Source organism: Cyprinus carpio, chromosome B13, assembly GCF_018340385.1.
Source record: "Cyprinus carpio isolate SPL01 chromosome B13, ASM1834038v1, whole genome shotgun sequence".
NCBI classification, from domain to species: domain Eukaryota; kingdom Metazoa; phylum Chordata; class Actinopteri; order Cypriniformes; family Cyprinidae; genus Cyprinus; species Cyprinus carpio.
Genome location: NC_056609.1, coordinates 19159707 through 19173041, shown reverse-complemented (window position 1 = coordinate 19173041; position 13335 = coordinate 19159707). Strand labels below are relative to the sequence as shown.

The 13335-nt window shown below is 35.7% G+C and overlaps 1 protein-coding gene across 2 annotated transcripts in view; it reads right to left on the bottom strand.

Annotated features, from left to right (window-relative positions):
* The window catches only part of parga (poly (ADP-ribose) glycohydrolase a), a 28798-nt gene that overhangs the window by 1071 nt on the left and 14392 nt on the right, over positions 1-13335 (bottom strand). For both annotated transcript variants that reach the window (XM_042737087.1, XM_042737088.1), the window contains exons 10-17: positions 11339-11418; positions 11164-11224; positions 10603-10678; positions 7403-7550; positions 2981-3059; positions 2689-2797; positions 2350-2455; positions 879-1007 (exon numbers count right to left, since the gene is read on the bottom strand). In XM_042737087.1, coding sequence (XP_042593021.1) covers positions 879-1007; positions 2350-2455; positions 2689-2797; positions 2981-3059; positions 7403-7550; positions 10603-10678; positions 11164-11224; positions 11339-11418 — 788 coding nt within the window. The remainder of the gene's footprint in view (positions 1-878; positions 1008-2349; positions 2456-2688; positions 2798-2980; positions 3060-7402; positions 7551-10602; positions 10679-11163; positions 11225-11338; positions 11419-13335) is intronic.

Sequence of the window (13335 nt, the reverse complement as noted above, 5' to 3'; positions counted from 1 at the left end):
CTCCACTTTAGTACAATAGATGGCTGACAGCGTTTTCTCAAAAAGGTTTCAATAAATGTCACAAAGGAAAAATGGGACAGAAACAGTGGGGTCAGTTGAAACCGAACTTCACAATACCAAAGAGCACTAATGGTATCATTTAATTATGCGAAACAAATGGTTCAATATTGCAGTCATTTCAAAATTAGCATATGTATTGTACGGTTTGTCATATTTATTTGATTTTTACACACATACACAACCATTCGAAAGTTTAGTAAGATATATATTTTTTAAAGAAATTAACACTTATTCTGTAAGTTTACATTAATTTAATCAAAAATGTCAGCAAAGACTTTTACTTTGTTATAAAAATCGTGTTTTCAAAAAATGCATCAAAGATTTCAGAAAATCAAAAGTAGTATGATTTCCACTAAAATATTAAGCAGCAAATCAACATATTAGAATGATTTCTAAAGAATCATGTGACACTATATAAGTATATGTGTATATATATGTATATGTATATGTGTATATATATGTATATGTATATGTGTATATATATGTATATGTATATGTATATATATATACATATATATATATATATATATATACATATATATATATATATATATATATATATATATATATATATATATATATATTATACATATACATACATATATACATATATATAAACTTTTAAATAGTAGCAACAATATTACTGTTTCTACTGTATTTTAAACAGATAAATGCAGCCTAAATATATACACACACACACACACACACACACACACACACACACCTCCAGTAAGCACAAACATTCATTTTTAAAAATGTGCACGAGAAATCTGAAACAGATCTGTCCAAAAATGATGCAAATGTAACATGCCCCTTACCGACAGTGACACACTTGTCTTTAAGAAATTTGTACAAGGCATTCACGTCCCTCATGAGTTCCTCATCTCCAAAAGTGAAATAGGCCACATCTCTCCCCGCCTCAGAAGCTGCCATCAACTGCAGCAGAGCTGGAAGGACAAATGGACACAGCTGACAGTGAGCAAAAGTTTCAATGGGCCTGCAGCCATAAACACAATTTAGGAAGCCTTACATATTTCACATTCATTTCTCTTTAAAGCATGCATCCCTAAACAGAAATGGCATGTATACATTCACGAATGGATTCCTGTCATAAATGCATGGGAATATAGAATAAAAAAGAAGAAAAATGCTATGTAGATACCCCTCCCACTCCCATTAGCAAAATGAAGGGCCAATCAACCGCTGCATGTTCTATGTATGACTGATATTCTCTGAGGTTCCGGAGTAAGTACTGACAGCTGCCCAACTCAAATGACTAAACATGGTATAATACATCACTAAAGGCATAGTGGGGATTCTTTTGTTTTGCTCCATGTTCCTAGCTGTAGAAAAAAAACTGACATCCAATTTTTTTTTTTTAAAGGTAAATAACCCATGTCTAACAACCCCTATTAAGAGACTCAATCTTAGTCACCCAGCTTCAAATTGAGTCTAAAGATTTTAAATATTTAAAGAGGTTGAATGTAGCCCACTGATGAATGGATGTTGTTCAAATGAGAGCAGCCAATTACAATGGGTAATCTGTAGTCAAACTAGCGCTAACTAAACGGATTGCCCAAAAAATCTCAGCCTCAAGATGAATTTACTGTGTTGCAAGTCATTGGGAGAAATTAACTAACTCCACACATACAGACGGCTCATGGTTCAAGAATGATGAACTATCAAAGATGGAATCATCTCATGAAACGGTTTCCAGCCTTACAACAGAAAACGATCAGCTGGCACAAGCTTGCCATGAATTTATGGATGAGGCTGGAAAATCAGTTGCACTTTTAATGGAAAACATAAATGTGTGTCAGCTGATCAATAACAGGAAAGTGGAAAAACATGTCTTGGGTCAAAAAACAAAGTGAGAGAGCTTCTCTGTATTGTCTGATTGCTAAAACACAACAAAATCAGAAATGATTAAAACAAACAATGAAAATCTAGAGATAAACATGCTCTAATAAATAACTAATTATTTCTCATACTCCAGATTATAATGTTGTGATGCCTGCATTCATTTGTAGCATTTAAGAGGCTGATTTAAGGTTTTATTTAATTAGACAGTATAGCAATACAGACTTTAAATATCAGTCATTAATGAGATATCGGCCATAAAATGATAACTAACAGTTAGAATCTCAATAATAATTGTCATAATTGTAATATTGATGCATGAAAATTCAGACTGAAATGTCCTATAAGAGTCCATCTTTAAAACTGTGTAGCTTCACTTTGTAAGGAACAGATGATGGTTTTATTGTCCATTCCACGACCTGCATGTACCTTTGAGTCGCGTGTCGCCTCCAAACGCACCACATCCCCAGTTTCCTGTGGCAACAGCGGAGAGGTTCTCAGGGTTCACAGCAGGTCGCATGAAACCACAATATGCCTGAAAATAGGAGACAGCCTTATATGGTAGAGGAACAAATACAAGCTAATCACAGCAGAATACAAGAGACTCACAAGAAGACTCATGTCATGCCTCATTAAATCCTCTAAGCAACGCAGACTGGCAAGGTTAAGGAAATCTAAGGCTATTAGAGCTTGACAGAGGTCAAGGATTTGCCATTTCATTCATCAGTGTGAAACACAGAAGAATATTTGCTTGAAGACTTTGCTGACCTTGTTTAGCTCCCGGATCATTTTCTCAGGCTGAAACTGCTCCATGAAATTCCTGTATTTCAGTGCATCCACAGCCACAATTTCGGTGCACCTCCGCTCCCACCCGTCTCTGAAAATGGGAAAAGATGTTTATTTTATTCTGGGCTTTTTACTATCCGTAAACCATGGCATTTGTGTCTTGGTTGCTTGGTTATATTCGGGATAGCTAACTACATTTTTAAAAGTGTAGGAACCCATTTAAGATGTGTTCTTATAATCAGTTTTATAATCAGTAATCCATTATTGCCATTACCTGGGAATCTCATCTTTGTGATTGGCTTTCCATTTGAAGCTCTCTGCATAGCCAGAGTACTCGCTGTATTGCTCTGTGCCTAAAGGAAGACCAAATAAATAAAACAGAAATACATAAGTTGAGGGTAATTCCTGCTACAGTATCCATAACATTTTCTTGTCCCCAACTTATTAGAGAACAAAATAACTTTAGATAATCACAATGAGGTGACATTAAGGTGAGATTTATACATGCAATTATTTATAATAACTATTTATTACTTAATAATAAGTTAAGTGAGGATTTTTTAATTTTTTTTAGGATTTTTACCTAAGCAAAGGCTCTGAGAACCTCACACCTTCTACTTCTGGAGACGGTTGCAGTTTAATGGTTCCTGTTGGTTTCACACCAAACTCTTCACATTCATTCTTAATTTGTTTGCAGTTAACGTGTCTTTTCTTCTAAACCTGTTTTTTTTTTTTTCTGTCCCTGCTGACACAATGAGCATTTCGCTGTCCAATTACCTTAAATTGGCAAATTCTAGTACTGCATTACTATTGCATCCTTCTCATGGGCATTTAATAATTTTTGACTTTTCAGTCTGACTGTATCCTGATGGAAAAAAAATGCTTCCAGACACTGTGCATCTCCCAACTACCATGAAGTCCTCTAGAATCCTCCTCCCTCACCTTGATCTAATTAGCGTTAGTGGCCAGTTTCAATGGCACTCTGACAAAGAGCAATTTCAAGATTAAAATCCAGCCCCTGTACCAATGCTTCAGCATTTCTGCCAAGTCTACTGACGCAGAAAGAGTGCATTAAGGAGCACGTGTCATGATGCATTACTGGCGGGATATGATTTGCTGCAAAGGCGAGCTGCAGTGCAATAGAAACGGAGATGACGATGAATATTTAGTTTGTTGTAATAACCATGATGGAATGGCTGGATCCATTAGAGAAGGTCGTTCCTGCAGTCATTCATTGTGGCCAGAGGTAATACTGTTAAGTGGAAGGAGGGGACATCAGGGGTGAGAGAGAGAACGTAAGTGAAAGAGAGAGAGATGACTAATATCTGAGGGTATTTTGAGACTGGGGTGGAAAACTCCAAGTTCACAGTGACTTTGAGGCTGATTTACAGAATTATAACTCACTAACACAGCTCTGAAAATGACTTCTCAGTGGTACACAACCACTTCTGTGCCTTAACTATCTAAACTTTCCAGACTTCCAGGAAATGACATATTAGTTTGAAAGCCACAATATTTTGATTAACAGTTGTGCATCTGTGCCTTGTTTGGAAGACGTCAGAGTGCATGGGTGGATGTGAAACGAGGGGGACAGCAGGTGTGTGAGTGGGCAACAGCCAATCAGAGTGCAACTTTCTACATGGTTGTGACTGCAGTCATTCCTTAAAAATAAGGAGAGCATTCAACTACGCAAACAGAAAGAAAAGATTTGACCCTCTTGTCAATCATTTAAACCAACACTGTTCTAAGTGATGTCTATCTGACTTTGAATGTAGGTTTTAAATAAAGCTGGATGATACTCAGTGATGGACAAGTAACTCTGTTCCATTTTAGTGTAAAAAAAAAAAAAAAAAAAAAAAAAAAAAAAGAGCAAGAGGAAAACGCAAAGCTCACTTTGTATCCTGTCTGTATCACCAGATAGGAAAACAAAGACACATTGCACATCATGGTGTCAGCCTTGAAAGAACCTTTTTTATATAACAAGGTAGGTGGTCATACATTTCAGTTTCTCCAAGCCATCATAGTTTTTCAGGCTCAAATTTCCCTTGAGAGATACTAATAATTTAGAGAAACATTTATGACACATCAGGGTTATTACAGCAACTAAAACTGTACAAAAAAAAAATTGTTACCTGAAATAAAATATACATTTTAAACTGAGATAAAATTAAATAAAAATGTCTATATTTTATAGTTTTTTATTCATTTTTATTTTAGTTTGTTATATTAGTGTATTAAGTTAAACTAAATTAATTTAAAAACTAATAAAAGTAAATTAAAAACTAAAACTAAATAAAGTTAAAATAAAAGATATAAAAAAATTTTTTTTTAAAAAAACCTGTAATATAGTATATATGATACCAAAATAACACTGTGACACATTTTGGATTGGCATATAATATACAAGCATTACTTAAGTAATTATGTCATTATTCTTTGTAATTATTTGTAATTATTTAAATGGATGGTTCAACCAAAAAAATTAAAAATAAAAAAAAAATAAATAGAAAAAAAAAGTATTTTTTTTTTAATGGCTGTTTTTTTATTTATTATACATTGCAAGTCAATGGTTACCAAAACAGAAAATTTCTTTAAAATATCAAAATGTCAATATTACTGTCTAACATAATGCAGAGTGGCAGCTGTTGTAGGCTGCGTTTACGTAGCAGTTTTTGAAAAATTAATTTTCATTGACATTTCCAGGACCAATCATTTGTGATTAATTTTAAAAACTACTTTGATTGAGCCAATTTAATTTTGATTCTTATCAATGAATCGTTTAAACTGCTTTACAAACTAATTCATTAGCAAACTTTACTCTCAAAACAGTTCTTAAGAATCCATAACTATTAATCAAAACCAATATCCACCAGGTAACCCAAGTACTGCTAATACTGAATTGACTAGTATTAAAACCTCTACTTTTTTTTTTCTCTTATTGATCAGCACTGAAGCACCACTACTTTCTACTTTCCTGTGCATGTATTGTATCATTCTGTAGCAAAAGAGGTAGGAAAGGAGCAGCAGGGATCACATGCTACAAACATCAAGTGAGGAAGGAAAGAGACAACCTGTTTGTAATGTATTGGATGCAGGACATTTACTCATGACCTGGGCTCCTCTCCAATCCTGCCACTCAGTCAAAAAAGCACAGTTCATAATGGATGAACAGAGTGATGGAAGAATAGCACAGAGACAGAGAAAGACACAGAGGAAGAGGGAGAGATATGTAGTGTGAGGAAAGGGGGGTTGTCACTTAACGTGTTGACTCAAGCACAGTGAGTTGGAGGGTGAAAAATAGGGCAATTCGGCTAGAGAGAAATGAGGAATAACAGGGCTGCCCTGAGTCCAGCGTGAATCAATGTAATGGATTTACGTTCAAATTGGATGAGGAGGGAAGATGGGGGAGGGGTGGTAAGAATGGAGCTGAATGTATACACAAGCTTCTGCGAGAAATGGCAAATTGCTAGTCGCAAAAACATGTGAGGTGCTATTCAGCTCACTATAAGTAGTGTTAGAGAAGCGTGATTACAGTGACTGACTTCATTAGCGGATGAAATCAAACCTGATCCCTCCCGATAATCAGATCCAGCATCAAACATAGATACCTAATAACATTTATGATTACATTACTTTATCTTGATTCAAACCCCGCAAAATAAGCTGAGTGATTTTATGATGTTTGCTTCTATTAATAGTTTCTGAATGTCTACAATATTGCTTCAAACAACGTGCTAAAACACTGTGACAGTATCATCTAGTGCCTTCCAAATTGTGAATGAATCTTCTCAATGAATGAATCTTATTGACTCAATGAACCACTGAATTACTTCTGGCCATCTCTGATGACTCAAAGTGAACCAAAATCTTCTGCTGTGTTAAACTTGTGAAGAATAGTTCACAGTAAGTACAAAAACCAAAACTAACTAAATAAATAAATAAAAATAAATACATTTATAATGGTCTTGTTAAGGCAAAGGCTTTCACACTGGATCCATAAGGAGGACATTTTTTTGTAAAAAAGAAAAATAAAATAAAAAATTAAATAAATAATAATAATATTTTGTTTTGTCAGTTATTGTTTACGCAACTTAAATTGTTTAGGCAATTTAACATGAAATATTTTTACTAAAAATTAATTTCAATAACTGTAATACATTTACTAAATTAAAAAATATTATGCTTTCTAGTTTCATTATTAGTCTCTATGCTTTTTGGTGAAAAGTGCCACATAACTGAATTTAAATGTTTCTTTTTATGTTTATACAAGATACACTAAAGCTAATATTTTTGCCTTTGCTTTAGAACAATGAAAATAAATAAGCTAATCATTTTATTTAGGAAACAACACTATCTTTATAACACCACGCTTTATTTTTCCTCACACAGTACAAATGCTGCTGAAAGAGGTCCCTTGCAAAAATATTGCCATAATTGGGGGTCGTTAAAGTTTGAAAACCTCCATGTGAAGAAGGCAAAATCCTTAAATTCCTTATGATTTCTAAGCCAACTTATTATATAATCAGCCATAGGTTCATCTAAGTACAAAAAGGTAATATTTTAGACAACAGGTGTTTGAACAGCTAGAAGGGAGGAACAAGACACTTCAGTAGTGGTGGAGATCAGTCAGACAGAGATGCGTGATGGTGTGCAGGACAGACGGGAGGGAGGAGCGGCCTCATGTGTGTGTGCTGACCTGTGATGATGAGGCACTCGTTGTGGTCCAAAGCTTCTGTGAAGAGGCGTGATACTATGAGCTCAGGGTTGATGATGAAGCGTATCTCCTCCTGGACCAACCCCATACCTGTCACCCCTCCACCCACGAGCCTGTTCGCAAAGTCCACCTGCAGCACAAATAAAAACACATATTCATCTTCTGCAAAATTGTTCAACTGGACTAAAGTTTAAAAAATATTATTTCATCCTTGGTGTGAAATGATGTTACGGTACAGAGATCTATGATACTTGTCTGAACATTCAAAGGGTCAGACTGTAAGCCAGGTTGTCTGTCCAGCTTGTCACCAGAGATTATAGGTTCTGGGTAGGGGACAGGGTGTTAAAATGCACAGGGGTGGAAAATAGAGTGCTCTACCCGACTGTGCGTAAAACTACAAAAGATGAAAAAATTTAAAGGAGGAAATAATTTTCTGCATCATTCTAGGGAACTTTCATTTGTGCACATGTACAAATCCAAAATGAACTTTTTGCTACACCTGCTGATATTTCTCATCTGCCATGAAATTGTAATTAAAACAAAACAAAATAAAAATCTTTGGGTATAAAAAAATATCAATGAGTTAAATAATCAAAATAATAAATATATGATAAAAAAATCCAAAATTAGAATTAATAAGCATGAAATTTTTCACTGATGTAAAACACATGCATAAGATACTTCTGTCCACTGTGACCCTGCAGGTAGCTGCCAAGGCCAAATGTCCATTCCCCTCATTACTGAATAATGGATCTTTTAAGGACTGGCCATTAGCCATGAAGGTCAGATAATTCAAACAAATGAGTAAATATGTTCACAGCTTCTAGGCAGACCATTTAAGGTTTGGTCTTATGTAATACTCTTGTATTTTTATTTAGAAAATTATTTTCTATTACCACACATTATATGTGACCATGGACAACGAAACCAGTCATAAGGGTCGATTTATACATATACATTTTTTGAGATTTATACATTTAACAGCTTTCAGTTGATGTATGGTTTGTTAGGATAGGACAATATTTGGCTGAAAAACAACTATTTGAAAATCTGGAGTCTGAGGGTGCCAAAAAAATCAAAATATTGAGAAAATCACCTTTAAAGTTGTCCAAATGAAGTCCTTAGCAATGCATATTACCAAGCAAAGAATTAAGTTTTGATATATTTATGGTAGGAAATTTACAAAATATCCTCATGGAACATGATTTTTACTTAATATCCTAATGATTTTTGGCATAAAAGAAAAATCGAAAATTATGACCCATACAATGTATTTTTGGCTATGCTACAAATATACCCGTGTGACTTATGACTGGTTTTGCGGTCCAGGGTCACATATTACATTTTACAACTAGAGTATATTATATGTACTACTGGCAAATATTAGTATTTATATACCATATCAGGGCTCAACAATAAGGGTGGCCTGATGTTTTCCAGAAAAGTGTCTAAATTATATCACATATTTACATGGCAGATTTATTTATTTTTTTGTAAAGAAAATGTTCAATTGATATAATTAACAGAATACTGACATTTTCTGACATAAAAATTGTTTTGCACTGATATTTATCACATTTGTGGCACTAAAATGTTGAAAGGGCAAAAATGACAAAGTGCAGGAGAAAATAAATAAATAAATATAAAACACATAAAATACATAATTATATGAGTTACATGAGTGGCTGACTTGTGGCACCGCTGAATTCTCTTGTGGAAGCCATTTCCTCAGTGCTGTCTCCTTTGTTATGCATTTTTATATATCAAAGACTGGGAGTGTGAGCAGCAGTGCTAATATTGGCCCAGGACAGCTCTGAAAAGGTAAACAGGGGAAGTGTAGGACCCCTTTGGGGCTGTGTTTTGCAGGCTGTCAGGCTGGACTCACTGGGCCACAGCCTCCTCAGTGAGATGGAGGAGAAAAGGGGAGGGAGGTTGGCAGGCTGCCAGATGATCTCGCTGATCAGGTCACTCAACTCCAGCTCCGACCGCCCTGCCCCGCCTCTCCACAGCACTACTGACAACCTGTCAGACCATCCCACCCTTCCGGAAACATCCGTCAATCCAGCCGGCAGGACCCCAGGCTCCTGAGACCTCCCAGGGCTGTTCATGTGTGCCCATCAGCTGTCAGGGTGTGCCCTGCCCCAACTGGGGAGAGATGGGAAAAGGAGAGCAGGGCAGAAGACCCCGGCAGACAGACTCTGGAATGAACTCGAGAGGTGCAGGGCTGAATGTGATCGGGGCCAACAGATCTGCCGAACCTCAGTCAGCTGGGTCAACACTGAGATGTTTAAGTTGTTTTTTTCATATTGCGTCACAAATCTTTGATATGTTACGTCCAATATGAATATGAAATGCTATAAAAAAGGTGCCATTTGTACTTCATAAAAACAAAAGCAAATCTAGACATATCAACAAAAAGACTCTCCTTGCTACAGTTTATTATAAAATATGCATATTTTGGATAGATATGCATACTAATGGAAATATATCTTCTCTTTAGGCCCGTTCACACCAAAGAGGATAATATATAACTAGTGTTAAAAATCGCTCTGAATGTAAAAGAATAGTAGAGTCCATATGACAACTTATGATATTGTCGGAATCACTTTCACATACTTTTTTCCAGCTGATAGAAGCCAAAAACACTGAAAGCCAATCAGAATCCATTCTGCTTTAAAGAGCTTAAGCATTTAAAGAGACAGATGACAAAACTGCATGTTTATAATAAACAGAATGCCATCCTAAGTCATAATGGCATTATCATCCCTTAATTTTTTTTTTTTTTTTTTTTTTTAAATACCAGTTAAAGCTTCATCTTCTAAAAAATAATGAAACTTAATTTGTCCTCAAAAAGCCAAAGCAAAAAAAAAAAAAACAACAACAACAACAAAAAAGCCAATATTGCCAAACTGGAAGAGGCACCAATTTTATAGAATGTCCCATTGATAGTTTTAGGGAAATATTATTTATTTATGTGTTCTCATTCAAGATAAACTGCCAGAAACAGCTGGAAAAGAATCAGCATCAGCATCAGAATCATACAAAAAAAGTATAATTAACAACTATGCAGACAAGTCCTTCTTAAGGAGAGAGGGAGGATGGCAGAAAAGGACTTTTGTGTCAAAGTAATCTCCAATCTGACAGATGTCACAGTCAAAACTACCCATGCAAGACATTCTCACCTGAAGCATCCCGTAGCCATCATCCTCTATGGTGCCCTTATAGGTGATATGAAGACGGGTGAGCTGTTTCTTTGAACTAAAGGTCAAAAACAATTTCATCAAAACACCAATGGCAAAATAACCACCACTCACTAAAACGTTCATTTACAAGTACTGTTAAACAGATGCATCATAAATAGTGGCAAGCTAGAAATGCTATAGTGAACTAGGAGTGGAAGGTTACAATCGTGACTTCAGCAGTTTGAAATACAAACATCTCAGCGGTAAGAGTTTTCTAATAAGCAAAACAGAGAGGCGGTTTGCCCTCATCTGCACTGCCAGAGGAAGCAATTGGCCAAAGTGACTACACAGTGCCAAAGTTCATTTATCAAGCACAAAGCATTGTGAAGGAGTGATCTCAGTGAACTACTTTAAATGTCAGAGAGCCCTCTAGCTGTAGCACATTCAGAAATAAATCTGAGATTTATATGATAGTATATACTCTTTTTTTATCACTAAAGTACTTGTCGTCATTAAAAAAAGCCAACAACACCACTGTACCAAGCACTATAAATAAGGTACCTTTCCCATTTTGGAAAACTGCTCAAGCTCTGTCGTGTGAATGTGACAAGGCCAGTGGGCACTAAAAAAAAAAAAAAAAAAACCATTCAGGAATATAATAAACATCAATTAAACCACTTTAAGAAACTCTGAGTGTTAAGTGGATATTTGTACAGTTAAACAGGTCCAGACTTACTTGATTCAGTGACTCTTCTGAAATAGCACAGCAGAGTTTTGAGTTTCTCAATCTTGCGTGAGGAAGAACCTTCAAACAGTCTAGAGAATGATAAAGATACACAAGAAATGTTGATTAGGTACATACATTAGCAAAATCAATTCACACAATCTCTGTTTACTTTCAGAGGATGTATTATCAACGCAGTCATAAACGACAATTAGAGGGAGACGTTTAGTTCTCAAAGTCAATGTGACCTATATGAGCTTCAGCACCAACTTCTGCAGGTTAGTGCGTCACTCTTGGGAACACGTGAGGAAAAAGAGGCCTTCCGTGTGATCGGACTTTGCCGCTTCATCTCACAAATCCTGTTTGCTCAGCACGCCTGCCTGTGATGGCCTCTCTGTCAAGACAACAATGATACGGACTCACGCCTGCGGGCTCAGCGCTGCGCTCGTGTCCCATTTCACAAAAGACAACGCAGAGAAGAACACTTCTTCATTCCTCTAAAGACCATTAAAGAACTGCAGGCTTGCTTTTAAAAGTCCCAAATAGAAAAAGCCTTACAGTGATCAGCCGTGATGCCCCCCACCCCAGCAAATGGCTTTCTCAATTTAGAATACTACTGTCTTCAAGCTAACCATCTTCCACTTGCATTCATCCTTCCTCTTACTTGATGTAAATGGAATAAGCAGGAAAAAAAGGATGGAACAAATGAAATGACAGAGGAAAAACTGATGCACTAAAAGCCCTTTGGGAAGTAAGAAAGAGTTATTGAAGCCTCCTATATATAGCCTTCTTGATGGCGGAGCTGATTTTATGTAATGTAACCCAGAAGGTAACCTGTTATTGACAGAAAATAATGGCTTTTTAGTTAGAAACTGTTGACCTTTAATGAGAGAAATATGTGAGAAAATGTGATTTGATTCAACAAGACAAGCACCTATTAAAAGATCTTATAAACCTGATTTCAATAACAAGACAAGCTGGAAATTGCTAGGATGAAATTATTATTTTTTTATTAAATTTAAATGTTAAACTTTTTTTCCACAGTACATGCCAGGCAAAATGATTTTGTGTACAGGTCTAAAAATCTACAAACATTCTGCCAATATATAAAATGCCTGTTAATTATTTGGCCATTAGTCATGCATTTTAAAATGTAGTGTTTTTCACTAAATGGTAGCTATGAGGGTAAATTGTGCCAGAAGTTTTAGGGCAAGTCGTCCCAGCGGCTCAATCATAGTGAGTCTTGCATTAAAATGCATGAAAATACCATTAACACATCTAATTACTAAAAACATTCTAATACGCTGATTTGGTGCTCATGTAACATCTATTAGTATTAAAAGTGTTAAAAACATTTGTGCTACTTAATACTTTGTGGTATTAAACGTGTATAAAAATGTGATACATTTTCAGGATTCTTTGATTTGTACATTTATTTGGTAAGGAACATTTTTGATTAATTTAATGCTTAAATCTTAGGGACCCCCAAACTTTTGAATGGTATTGTACGTGACCAAGGATTCCCGCCCACAGTTACCTACTGTAAGTCAAAAATGTTAAATTAGTCAAATTTAAGTTGATAGTGGACATCCAGAATTATAACTGATTTCTTCTTGACAAAAGGACAGTTAAGTAAACTGAAACAGGTTTACCCCATTTAAAGATAAATGTAATTCAATAAATGCAGTCGATGTACAACACAATGTAAATCTCACATAATCGAAGGTGACGAACATGGCAACAGATGTCAATTTGGCGGCTCCTAGTCAATCTGAATCTTAACAAGAAACAATGACAGTTGTTCGGATCTCACTGGTGGATCTGTATTCATAGTTTTGCAGGTGTACTGCTGCTTTGATGTGCACATTTTGAAACTAAAGTAAATATATCTTCAGCAAGCCTATATGTCATTTCCCAGAGGGCAGACTTTGACAGCTCTGCCAAACAAGCAATCTCTAAATTGCCTGCTGCTTGATAGCAGCAGTGCTCAAGCCAATGAGTAAACTGAT